Source organism: Micromesistius poutassou (assembly GCF_964030765.1).
Source record: "Micromesistius poutassou genome assembly, chromosome: 15".
In the NCBI taxonomy this organism is placed as follows: Eukaryota; Metazoa; Chordata; class Actinopteri; order Gadiformes; family Gadidae; genus Micromesistius; species Micromesistius poutassou.
In genome coordinates, this window is record NC_140285.1 from 13,517,178 (window position 1) to 13,529,871 (window position 12,694).

General features: G+C 43.8%; 1 protein-coding gene across 1 annotated transcript in view; it reads left to right on the forward strand.

The window, feature by feature from the left end:
- Window positions 1-12,694, forward strand: part of LOC311359967 (metabotropic glutamate receptor 4-like) — a 139,061-nt gene that overhangs the window by 81,533 nt on the left and 44,834 nt on the right. Inside the window, exon 3 of the mRNA XM_084480035.1 lies at window positions 8,727-8,943. Within this exon, the coding sequence (XP_084336161.1) occupies window positions 8,727-8,943 (217 nt within the window). The remainder of the gene's footprint in view (window positions 1-8,726; window positions 8,944-12,694) is intronic.

The window sequence follows — 12,694 nt, forward strand, 5'->3', positions numbered from 1 at the left end:
TCCCAGCGAGGGGAAAACCCTTCAGGTGAAACATGCAACACTCGCCCGACTTAGTGAGGCTCCTCAAGCAGATAGGGAAGCAGTGGGGAGGCGATAGTGTCGCAATATATGACAAGCAATAATATTACAGAAATAGTGTACATTTAAAGCCACACATCATGCCATACCAGATATACTGCATTCCGGATAGTCATAGAACGCGTCTCTTCTACACCGGAGAGATTCACACGCGTGGGCCTCTATCTCTCATCTCCTATCTCACTCACAAAATTAAAACAATTGAACGTGTGCACCGTGAACGGCACGCTTGAGTCAGAGGATGTTAGGGTTTGGGAGACTGAATGGCTTTGGCATCCAGGTGCAGTCTTACTTAGTGTCAGTAAGGATTGATCACTGCGAGATGGTTATGGTGCCGAGACACGGCGCCCTGGGAAGGAGATCCGATAGAGCCGATTCATCAAGGCTTCATCATAGGACAAACACAGCTGTCGCTCTCAGCACTGATTAGGAGGATGCTCTCATGTACCAGCGCACGGGTGGTGGACTGAAACTTGTGAGGATGACGCAAATGGAGCACTGACAGTGGACCATGTGCCCTGGTACATGAAAGCAGAAACATAATTAGTGTTATGAGTGAAACCTGTGTTTGTCTTTCAATGACAGCTCTGTGAAAAATGTGTCAGTAAAGGTCACAGGTGAGGTTTGACAGATGTAGAACAAATCAATACCGTTGTGATACTTTAAAATCATTGTTGTTTTTTAAGGTAAAGTAATTATAGTAGTTATTATTCACCCAAGGGGGAATTCTGTCATTATTTGATGTTATTTGTTATCTCCTAATGGAATGAAATCAGACAGTGGATGGCTAAAGGGAAGTGATTTATGCAGTATTAAATATTGTGTGCTATCAGAGAATGTCTAATATGAAGAGAACTGGCACTCTCTGGTGACTTCTGGTTTCTGAACTGGTTGCGGTAACAGATCTCTGTCCATGTGAGTGCAGAATGAATGGGAGTCGACGGGGTTTCACCCCCAAATTCTTTTCTCAGGGAGTAATTTTTTGTCAAGTAATTTGAAAGTCACATTCAAAAGGGGGGGCTAAGATAATACACTCAGCTGAATATTTAATTCAAGTTCACTTATCTGTTCTAAAAATCTGTTCAAAAGGATGATGACATCACTATCAGAGGTCCTGCTTTACGGCAAGTTCTGAGTCACTTTGGCACTTCTGCATATATAATATATATTTATATATATATATTATATATATACATGTAATATATAACAATTACAATTACAATTACGGAAAGTCCTCCTTAAGATAATGTTTCTGATTCTGCTTCAGCTTCAGATGCCATCAAGAGGGGTCTCTGGTCGTAATCAGTTGCAAGGTCGTCCCTGACCAATCAGCATTCATTAGCAGAATGCTAGCAGTTTGGGCCAACAACGGCCCAAACTGTAAGAAATCGAAAGGACATAAGTACTCATTCATTCGACTTTTGAACCACAATCTATATTGAACTTGCGGAATCTACAATAAAATCTGTGATATTTCAACGACAAGCAGGTGAAAGAGATACATTTAGCAGTCTAGCCCCATAGACCCCCATTCAATCTACACCCACGCGATCACCCCCAGTGGAATTCTAATGGAACTGCAACCAAGTTCGATACAATGGGGCTCAATAGAGAGTGCCAAGGCTCTCCGTAGACGGGCTCTGGTGCTATCAATGTGTCGGCACACTACCTAAGCACATGATTTCATAGTAATGAGATCGCAATTATTGTCCGGACTCTAGATCAGCAGAGATCATGAGATGAACTCGTGATTAATGAATGCAGTATTAATTAATCATGATTCCTTTGGGAGGGATGAGGTAGAGACGTCGGTGGGAAGAAGCTTCCAGGAATGTGTGGAAAGAAACTCAGGGGGGTTCTTTTTATCTATGTCCTTTGATGTAGAGGCACAAGACAGCCCCTCCTTGATCTCCATCTTCACCCATTATGCACTTGAACACCCCTCACGAAACATAGCTACTCACCTTGTGTCCCTCTTGACTCTACTCTTTAGAAACGTCCTCGTGTCACAATTCTGGAAGTAACTCGGATATTGATCCTATGTTTTGATTGTTCTTAACATCAAGTAGCGTTGGATAAATGTATAAATGTAAAGAAAGGTCAAGAAGACAACACACAATAGCAGAAAGGGTGTGTGTGCATGTGCGTACGTGTGTGCGTGTGTGAATGTGTGTGTGAATCATGAGTCCAACATTCATTAATGGCACATAACAAAGAGCGTACATATAGTGAGCCCCTCCTGGGAAAGACCAGTCTGAGCCCATCTGCCACAGTAGCTGACAGAGAACGTGGCTGGCACCTTTGATGCCCCTCTCTCCCAATCGCTGGTTCGCTTTCAGATGAATGAGACACTGGATGTCCACCAGTGGGCCTTTCTTCTAGCCTGCAGCTCTTCATTCATCATCTCCTCTGTATTGATCTCAAGTTATATGAAATCAGCAGCACTGTACAGGTGTTGTATTATGGATCGAAAAGCACTCCCCGCATTGCAACTCAAGACATTTGACAAGTTCCTACTGACTTTATAACTTCCAGCTAAACGGCTGTGCAGGGCTGTTATGGAGGCATTTTTATCTCACATTTTGCATTCAGTGCTGTGAATAAAATTCACAATAAGCCACTTATTTTCGCCTTCAGTCCCAGAGAAGCCTTCTGTGGGAGCTGTTGGTGAGGTAACTAGCAGAGCTGCTTTGTGGGGACTCTGGTGAATATTTAAAGGCTGCCTCTCTATCCTCCTGCTGTAACGTGTCTGCTGTCAATATGTGGCCAGCTTACCCAAATGAATCATTTGAGTGTGAAGCGGCCTAGTTTTGTTTTGAGGGTCCTGTGAGTGATTCCCGGATGGAGTTGGTCCACTACCACCCAGCTCTGTTATTTTGAGGTGCTTTGTTCTTTTCATATTGGCTTATGGTTGCAACTCTTATCTGTTATGGGTGGTATTCCATATAAATTGATGGAAGCTACAAATCCTGACCACGGAAATCCCTCCTCATGAGACATTGTGTGAGAACGACAGCTGTGACACCACAAGTGCCAACTCATTCATAAAAATGCTCTGAAAACTTTAAGGCTGGGGAGTGTTATAGAAGATCTGTTTTGGTCGACATACTTCCATGATATCGTATGTTTGAGATAGTTTGTTCTCTGGTGACATGTATGTCGCATGCTGTGGAAGATTGTTCAGGCAAACACCATAACAATTTAGCATCTGTGTTATGTCCTATCTCACCAAGGTGAACTGCCTGTCTATGAACAAGAACATCTGGCTAAGACCTTGTTCCCGACAAAATGCACTGTGATTGTGTCCTTTATGATCCATTGGTTTAATTGTCTATGTCACTAGATTTTAAAACACCTTCATGTAGTCAAACATCGGTTTGAAGTCAACAGCAACGTACACTTGCTCATTCGTAGTTTATCAGTAATGTAGTAATAATAACTTGGAACAAATCCCATTGCATGTTATTCAAGTGTGATTTACAGTGAATGAACAGCCACATCCTGTTTTTGGCATAAAGCCATGTTTTGCTTGATGCTAGGTTAATATAACAAATTAATAATGAAAATAGAACAATACATCAAAACCAATTGAATATGACAAGTATTACACGTCTCAAATAGACAGTTAAAATGAAATAATGATGATGAATGACAATGTCAGTCAAATGTGAGTTGATTTCTTTGTATTTCATTATGGCTTGATTTCCTAATTTGATTATAATCACTTCCTGTATGGCCATTAGTTACCTCTTCTTGTTCCGAGCCAAGAAAATAAACCCTAGATGGATTGTTTTTATTGTTTTTACACACTGTTGTATGTACAATACATCAACAGTGATGTGCTGCTAGGGACTATGTATTCAATTCATAGCTCCCAAGTTTGCACTCACTGGGCCTTCTCTTTTTAAAATCAGGTTCCTTTTTGACAAATACCGTAAGCTCTTCTGGTAAAGGTCTCTGCAGGACCCAGAGTCCGAACTTTGTGGCAATGTTGTTCTTATTGTAATAGCTTGGATGTGATGACCTCGCTAGTCTAGAAAGACTCAAGGTGATATACAATTCCTCTATATAGCAAACAACAAAAGAAAACAGCTTTCTCCTTCACCCTTGCACTCATTCATAACCGGCACAGTAATGGTGAGCTTGAGGAGCTTTCAACACTCAAACTAAAACCATACCCGCCCTACTTGTCCAACGAGATGCTTTCACTTTGCAAACGGAGTGGCTATGCAAATGTTCCCTAATAAGTAATCATTAGCGGTGTCTTTCACCACTTCTGGAATCAGGGTAATTATATTAATGATGGAGCAACGTGATTATCTCCAGATTAACGTCAACACTGTGCACAGCTCTTTTTTTTTTATGTCTTCAGAGCGGGGGGCTGGTCGGGCCCTCGCTCTGAGAGCCAACACTCTGGGAGGACTGTGTGTTCCAGCCAGTGGTCTTCCGTACAGTCGGACAGGCTCATTCCCACCAGCTGCTTATCCAACCGGTCTGCGCCGACCCCGACCGGACACTTCACAGCGGGCTGCGAGTGCACGCCATGGAGGACCGGTCAAGGGCCAATGTCTCTTGCAGCGTGGCATTGCGCAATGTTCAGAATAGCAGGTGGGACTTGTTTGGCACGTTCTGCAAGCAAGCACAATGGGCCTTATTGATTCCTCCCCGCCCAGAAGGAGTTAACCCAATTGGAGGCAGCTGTGTGTGGGCGGTGCCGTTTGTCCTAAGAGCAGTGGTGTAGTGTAGCTAATAGTAGATATACTTTGATGTGCAGTGATGTGTGAAGTGTAGTTTATAGTAGTGGGTATACTTTGATGTGCAGTGGTGTAGTGAAGTGTAGTTTATAGTAGTGGGTATACTTTGATGTGCAGTGGTGTAGTGTAGTTTATAGTAGTGGGTATACTTTGATGTGCAGTGGTGTAGTGAAGTGTAGTTTATAGTAGTGGGTATACTTTAGTGTGCAGTGGTGTAGTGTAGTTTATAGTAGTGGGTATACTTTAATGTGCAGTGGTGTAGTGTAGTTTATAGTAGTGGGTATACTTTGATGTGCAGTGGTGTAGTGTAGTTTATAGTAGTGGGTATACTTTGATGACCTGTAAATCCTATTAAGGTATGGAAAAACAGTCATTGTGCGGTTAACTGCTAACATTTAACACAGTTAACATTGTGCAGTTAACTGACATATATTCATGACAGAGCTAGTGAGCGAAGCAGAGCACGAGCGAGAGAGGAGTGGAGCGGATGGAATTTTGCTGGAGCGTGGAGCGGTTTTTTATTTAGAGGCCGGAGCGGCCGCTCTGTTCCGCTCCAATTTCGCTCCGATACCGCTCACACCACGAGTCTGAGGCATGCCCAAGAAAATCCACCCAGAATTCATTTCTTCCTAATACAACCACGACCGGTAAATTTCATGGGCTAATTGTGGCTGCATAGTTTTGTTGTTAAAACTTGGATGCTTAGCCTAGCTGCCTAATTCCTTTATTTTATGGCCTAATTCACATTTTTATTTAGGATTAAGAATGACCGTAATTACAGGCTCATTAATTTTTTTAATAGGCTACGCGAAGGCCGTTCAATAGGCTGCATTTCTGATGGGCTAATTGTGGCTGCATAGTTTTGTTGTTAAAACTTGGATGCATAGCCTGTATTCTTTAGGCAATACATCCCACTGATCACTTTATATTTAGGCAAATGTGTGTATTGAAGTTGCACTTGTCTATCTTTTAAAATAAATGTCCTATGACTGAAATATATTGCCGTTGCTCTTTGTTCTTTAGTATTTAAGTTTTCTGTTTAAGGTGGCAATTCATAGTAGATTATTTCTCCCTCTTTTAAAGTGGAGCGAGCGTGGAGTGATTTTTCTGGAGCGGGAGGATTTTTAAGCGGAGCGGGGAGCGAAATTGATCAGAGCGACCTGACGCGACCTTGAGCGGAGGAGCGGCCGAGTGGACAGCTACATGAGCGAGGAGCGGAATATTCGCTCCGCTCACTAGCTCTGATTCATGATAAAATAGAATGAGAAGATAGAAGAATTGCTGCAAATTGACACCCATGAAGTGTGTACTTTGAAGACGAGTGACTGCAGGTTGATGGTCTGTGACGATTGACTTAGGATGGTGCATGCGACGTCTAACGCCTGTTCCCAACAAGTATTATGGTCTGTAGCCAAGATACTACACTAGGGGGCCCAACCTTTTTGAACCAAGACGTACTTTAACACTTTCACTAGAGATCTAGGTCCATATAAGGAGCCGTATGGCTGATAGCCTACATACGTTACCAGATTGACAACTTCACTGCTGACCTTTTCCTCTGCTCCTCTCGCAATCACCGCCACTCCCAACGCCGCCTCGCTATGTACTCACATCATGTAGTTCCCCGTTTCACCCCTGAGGTTTGTCCACATTTGTTCAGTTGGCTGACACATCTCTCGTTCCGGTCATATGGAAATAATGGAGCTTTCATAGTGGGAAAATGCGAGGATACAAAAGAGTCCTTCTAACACTTGATTTTATGTTTTTAGTTTCCCATGATTTCAACAGAGACGCCCTCAGATTGGTTCCGTCTGTTACATGGACCAACATGTAACAGGCACCTATTGTTTCCTGTGCCTTAACGAGCACATACATCCTGGTGCTGGAATGCACGGAGCGGCGGGGGCTCTGGCTCGGGGACCATGCTTCCCATCTGGAGGTGCAGCGACCTGTCTCCGCCTCGACAATGGCTGCAGGGAACAAGCTGTGGGCTCAGCGGTGGCCGATCGATGGGACGTTGATGTTGGCCACGTCAGAGGCATCAATGCTGCCGAGACAAAGGAGAGGCCAGCCGAGGAGCTCATGCCTACAGCTGTGTGGGCTCCAGTCTGAATAAGTGAAAGGGAAACAGGGGGAGGATGGACTGCTGAAAAGCAAGCAGACACGTTGCAAATGTTTTAAGGACAACTGGGGACCTGCAGTGAGAGAAAGTTACAGCCCTGTGGATCTGTTGCACAAATTATGAGGCAGCACTTAAAGATTAATCATTCTTCCATTTAACTGACAATGTGATGTTTACAATTGCGTTCCCGTGGAGATTTGTGGCCATCGTAAGGGCTAAAATGCTTCTCTTCTTAATCTCTAACGTTTGCACTTTAGACTTCCTGGCGAAAAGTCGGGGTGGATGATGGTCTAACTTAAGGGCCTCAAACGTTTTATAGGACAGCCAGGAATATTTGGTAATGTAGATTAATGTTAAGGAACATGCAGCCAAATGCTAATCCATTGATTTGTGTCATTATAAATCCTCACTAGAACATTTTGATAAAAGTATCTAGTACATTATTAAATTAATCCTTGATTTACAATTACATGGATAAAGAAAGTGACATGCTCCTTCAAATCACTCTTCACCAACAGTGTGTAAATGAATGAGTAAAAGTGTGTGAATAGTATGGTAGTATGGTATCTAGTAGGCTAGTACTTGAACAAAGCTGGTTTATTATGGGTCTATATTATTATATATGAGATATAAATGGGCCTCTTCTAAGGCCTTTATTTCACCTTTGGTCAAATAAATAGCTTCTATAATGGTAAGGCTAGATTTCCAGTTCACATCGCCACTAAATTATAATGTGAAGATGCCTTGTATAGCATACTGTCACTTTTAATTGAGCTCTTTCACAATAATGGTACATCATCATCCAGAAAAGATTGTTGTAAATCGATTAAGTTCTTTATTTCCTTCTCAGTGATTTCAGACCCATTATTAAAAAAGACATTATTGCAGCTTTTCTGGCACATTAATAACAGGTTTGTGTGCAAGAGCGAAACAAGTGTTGAATGTTAGAAAGGTGTGTACTTAGAGTGGTTTGTGTTCCTTTTTTTTGTAGAGAGATAGACGCTACAAAACACTGTATAATTGTTATTAAAATATGAGACAATCTGTCAAATTGCTTTGCTAAAAATGTATCCAGTCCAAAGCAGACAGATTCTTTGGCAGCAGGTGTCGCAGCAAACATGAACAATCCCATGGGATAAGAAGGATAGGTCCTGCCAAGGAGAGGCAGCAGTGACCACACCTGGAGAACTACAGCGGGCAATAGAGATGGAGCGCTACTCTTAACGACAACAGGGTCTCTATTGACTAGAGGAAATAATGGTTACACGCGTCAGCAAACCTGCTCCTGGTCGACATGCGCACAAAACACCACCAACCGCAGTCTCACCAGCATGACGATGATAGCATGAGAATACTAATGACAAGAATAAAAAAAAAAGGATTGTAGAAAATACTAATAATGATAAGGAGAACAATTAAACAAAATCAAATAATAACAGTAGTAATACCAGCTCAAAGGTATGAATAACATCCATGATACAAATACCACTGTTACTACTACAGTACAACATTTAGTATTAACAGCAACCACCCCATCAACAACACCCTGATCCTGACAACAGCTGACTCCCAGCCCCCCTCCCTCTCTAAGGCTCTGCTCTCTGTCCTCCAGATCCCCTAGGCCAGCTACGCCTCCCAGCCCCCCCCCCCTCTCTCTCTCTCTCTCTCTAACGCTCTGCTATCTATCCTCCAGATCCCCCAGGTCAGCTACGCCTCCCAGCCCCCCCGCCGCCGCCCTCTCTCTCTCTAACACTCTGCTCTCTGTCCTCCAGATCCCCCAGATCAGCTACGCCTCCACTGCCCCCGAGCTCAGCGACAACTCCCGCTACGACTTCTTCTCCCGGGTGGTGCCCCCGGACACCTACCAGGCCCAGGCCATGGTGGACCTGGTGAAGGCCATGCGCTGGAACTACGTGTCCACCGTGGCGTCCGAGGGCAACTACGGAGAGAGCGGCGTGGACGCCTTCATCCAGAAGTCCCGGGAAGACGGTGAGTCAGGGAGGGGTTATGGTTTTACACTGCGAGAGGGAAGGGGTCAGTGTTGGTACGGTGTGGGGTGGTATGTGGAAGCTGGTCAGGGATTAACCGTGATGGGATGTCCCCTGATGGGACACTCATTTAGGACGCAGGGGTGGAGATGCGGTCAAGGTTTCCGTTTACATTTAGGGCATTTAGCAGACACTTTTACCCAAAGCGAGTACATTTGTCAGGAGAGAGAAACAACACTATATCGCTGTCAGTACAATAAAGATATTCATAGAAACAAGTGGCAAACACACAATTGCGAGGTTAACCCATTCCCTGTATCCAACAAAGATAGATAGGATAAGATGCTACATAATATTAAGTACTATTTTTAAGTGCCAGGACGTACAAACATACAATAAGTGCGTAAGAGGCATGTTTTCAGGAGAGTAAGGGAGGAGAAGCGGTGGTGGGGGTGAGGGAGGAGGCTATGCAGAGTCCAGGTGAACTCCCAACAAGTGAGTCTTGAGTCTCTTGCAGAAGCTGGTTCGTGACACCCTTCCACCACGGTGTTTACCAACAGTGATGGGATATCAGTTGCTTTCATCTATAGCGGTGTTTGTTTTATTGACTTAATCAGCTGCAAATCGAATGTTCTTTGTTGTTTTTGTGTAACCCAGGGACCATGTGGTGGATAGTGGTATTCGACAGTTTTATTGTTGGTTTTGTAGAGAATTGATTCGGAACTGTTAAAGATAATGGAACATTATTGACCAATCAGGATCAAGCTGTGGCATAACGCAATAAAATAATGTGTGGGTGTTGTGACTAAAGCTCTATATTCACAAAAATATAGCTTTTTCCGTTTAGAATATCTTTGTGGGTTGAAAAGTGCAGTGATGACATGGCTCAACAATGGATGGCTACAAGATGTATTATGGGCTGCCTGGTCAATGCACCAGCGGACCACCAAGCCGACCAATTGTTTCTTCATTTCCTTCCAAAGGAAATACACCTGAAGCTAGGATTACCCTGCAATCACCGACATGGAACAACACACAGAGGAGGTCCTCTTCAACTCCTGGTTATTTGAGTTTGTATGGCTCAGGCCTTGGGATATCCACACTCAGTCATCGAGTGCCACGTTTGTTCCACTTACTTTTAAATCGAGTGTGGACATCGCACGACGGAGGACACCTCCGACCGAGAGAAAGACCACCAGGTTATAAATAGTTAATGCCGGCCCAGATAAACTGGGCTATATCCATCCAATATAAAAGGCAATATCATCTCTGCCCCAGACGTGGGTTTGATACACTCATGTCGACACACATTACCGCCGTGGCTATGATTGTAACGATAATGTGCTGCTGTGGATGCGTCGCGCAAAAAAAAGCATCTGCCCCGAAACATCCGTCACTTACTGCCACTCCACTGGCAGCGGCGTGTTTACATTCATCATGTTCCTATGGAGACGGAGAAGTGCGTCTCGTGATAAGTGGAAACATTTCCCTCCAAGCGAGACCCCAGTTTGCACAAAGCCCTCCAGAGGGGCGTGGAGGATGTGGTTTTCTTAACTCGAGTGTCTCCGAGAGCGAATGGATGCTGCTGCGACGCTCACGCTGAAGGGGTGACTGAGCGGGGGGGGCTGGAGGGCGGTGGGTCTATCATAAAGAACACCCCCCCCCCCCCCTCCCCCATCTAATAGCTAGTGCTCCGTGCTCTCCCCGTCTCCGTGGGTCTCCCCCCCCGCCGGCTCTGGGCCTCACCGCCCAGCCCCCCTCCCCAGACTGACACAGGACGCTAATGAACGCAGGCCATGTATAGGGGCTTGAGTGGAGGTGCCACGGAAACACATAGTAAGACACGCACGCGTGTCAAAGGGAAGGGCAGATCGATTCTCAGCCGTTGAGCGGGATGACATGTGTTGCGAGGATTGACATGAGCTGAGGTAGTTCATTAAAAGCCCTGCTCTTTGCTTGACAGTAAATCTGTTGAATATTAGTATTGGAGCTGTCAGCAGGATAAAAGTATTGGAGTATTGGAACGAGAGCCCATTTGGGGGGAAATGTACTGACAGGGAACAGGAACCGGAAATATTGCTACAGATAAGAAAATCTATATTTGCCCATATGTTGGCACGCCTGAATGATGTCAAGACTTTGGTAGCCAAAGCAGCTGAATTATGTGAACAGCCAGGGAACACTGGAATGTTGTATATAATTCCACGGATGGATTGACTTGTGGATGGTCACGTTTTCACTCTTCAGGAACTTTGTGGTTCAGATGTTTTTCAATGGAGAAGATAGCTGCAGTAGAAAGGTTGAATAGCGCCGCTTTCTGACTCCACGAGGACCATTATCAATAATAAGCAGGCAAGTGGTCGGAGACTCGCAGACGATGTTCAAAAATAAAGAACTTATGCCTTACGATTTTAAACACATCGGTAAATATCAGTAAAATAAGTGATACAAGCAATATCTTTGTCATGATAGAGGAAATAAATACCGGTATATACTACTTCGGTATTAAACATTTTTTATATTTAAGTCAAACCTCTGCATTATCACCTCTTTTCTTAAGACCTTAATATCCTCTCGCTTTGACATCGAATATAACTTATTCTTAATACCACTATGTGAAAAGATCTTTTGAAAAGAAAAAGCACTTAGTAACAACGAACACCTTTGCAAACAGAGAAGTTTTGTGCCTCCTTGACCATTCAGAATGTCTTCCTGTGCAAAAATGAAATGTCTGAAAAGAATGAATGAATATGTAATGGGCTTTCAGCAGCCTGAAGCCTTTAAGAAATGACTCCACTAGCTCCTTCGGCCCAAAAAATTATATGAATGCATAATCCCGAGTGGAAATAGGAATAAGGTTGAATGCATTATGGTACTTTCAAACCTGTGTTGCTGGTTCTGGCTCTACCTGACAGATTTTTGTTGATAGAAAATTAATGAGCATGTTGTGAATAGTAAGCGTGTCAGTCGTTCAAGATCTCTACAAGCTCATAATTATGAATAACATGAAGTGAATGCATGTGCACGTGAAATGTTGTGACATTTGCTTGTGCGTTTGTTTGTGTGTGCGTGTGTGAACATACTGTGCAGGGCGGATGGGAATTCTGTCTGTTAAACTGGCATGGTCTAGATCAAGCTAGATTTCGAGACAGAGGTTGTTTTGGTGAAAGGGAAAATAAATCTTTCATGGAATAAGGAGATATTTAAGGAGGAGGATGAATGCAAGCCTACGACCCCAATGTCAGTCCTTGATTGATGTAGAAGATGTGAGAAGACTGACGTGAGCACAGTAAAGTCACACACTTCGGAATAACGAATCAGACCAACTGTGTTACACTGACTATCGCACTAGTAACTGTAGTGTTTAAACCCTATTTTAATAACCATGCATTCATATAAAAAGGTGTCTCTCACCTGGGCCTGGAAACTGACAAAGTGAATTGACTGTTGTGTGAAAGATGACGACATCTCGCCCGCCGGCATCTCACAAAGAACTGACATTTGTGTGAACCAATATGGGCCATTCAGGAGTGAGGTGCACTCCCAGCCGCAGTGGTACCGGAGCAAGAGTCTGTTGTTTACCATTATGGCTGGGAGGTATAATTGAGAGATAATCTGTGCTATTATCTTTGCTTCTTCTACAAATGTGTTGAAGTGCTTTAAGCCGAAAAGCACGGCTTAAAGCCAAGGTCTCTGTTTGCCCAGTACAGGCTATGGTTATAACAGAGGTTTAACTAGAGGAATCTGTAAAA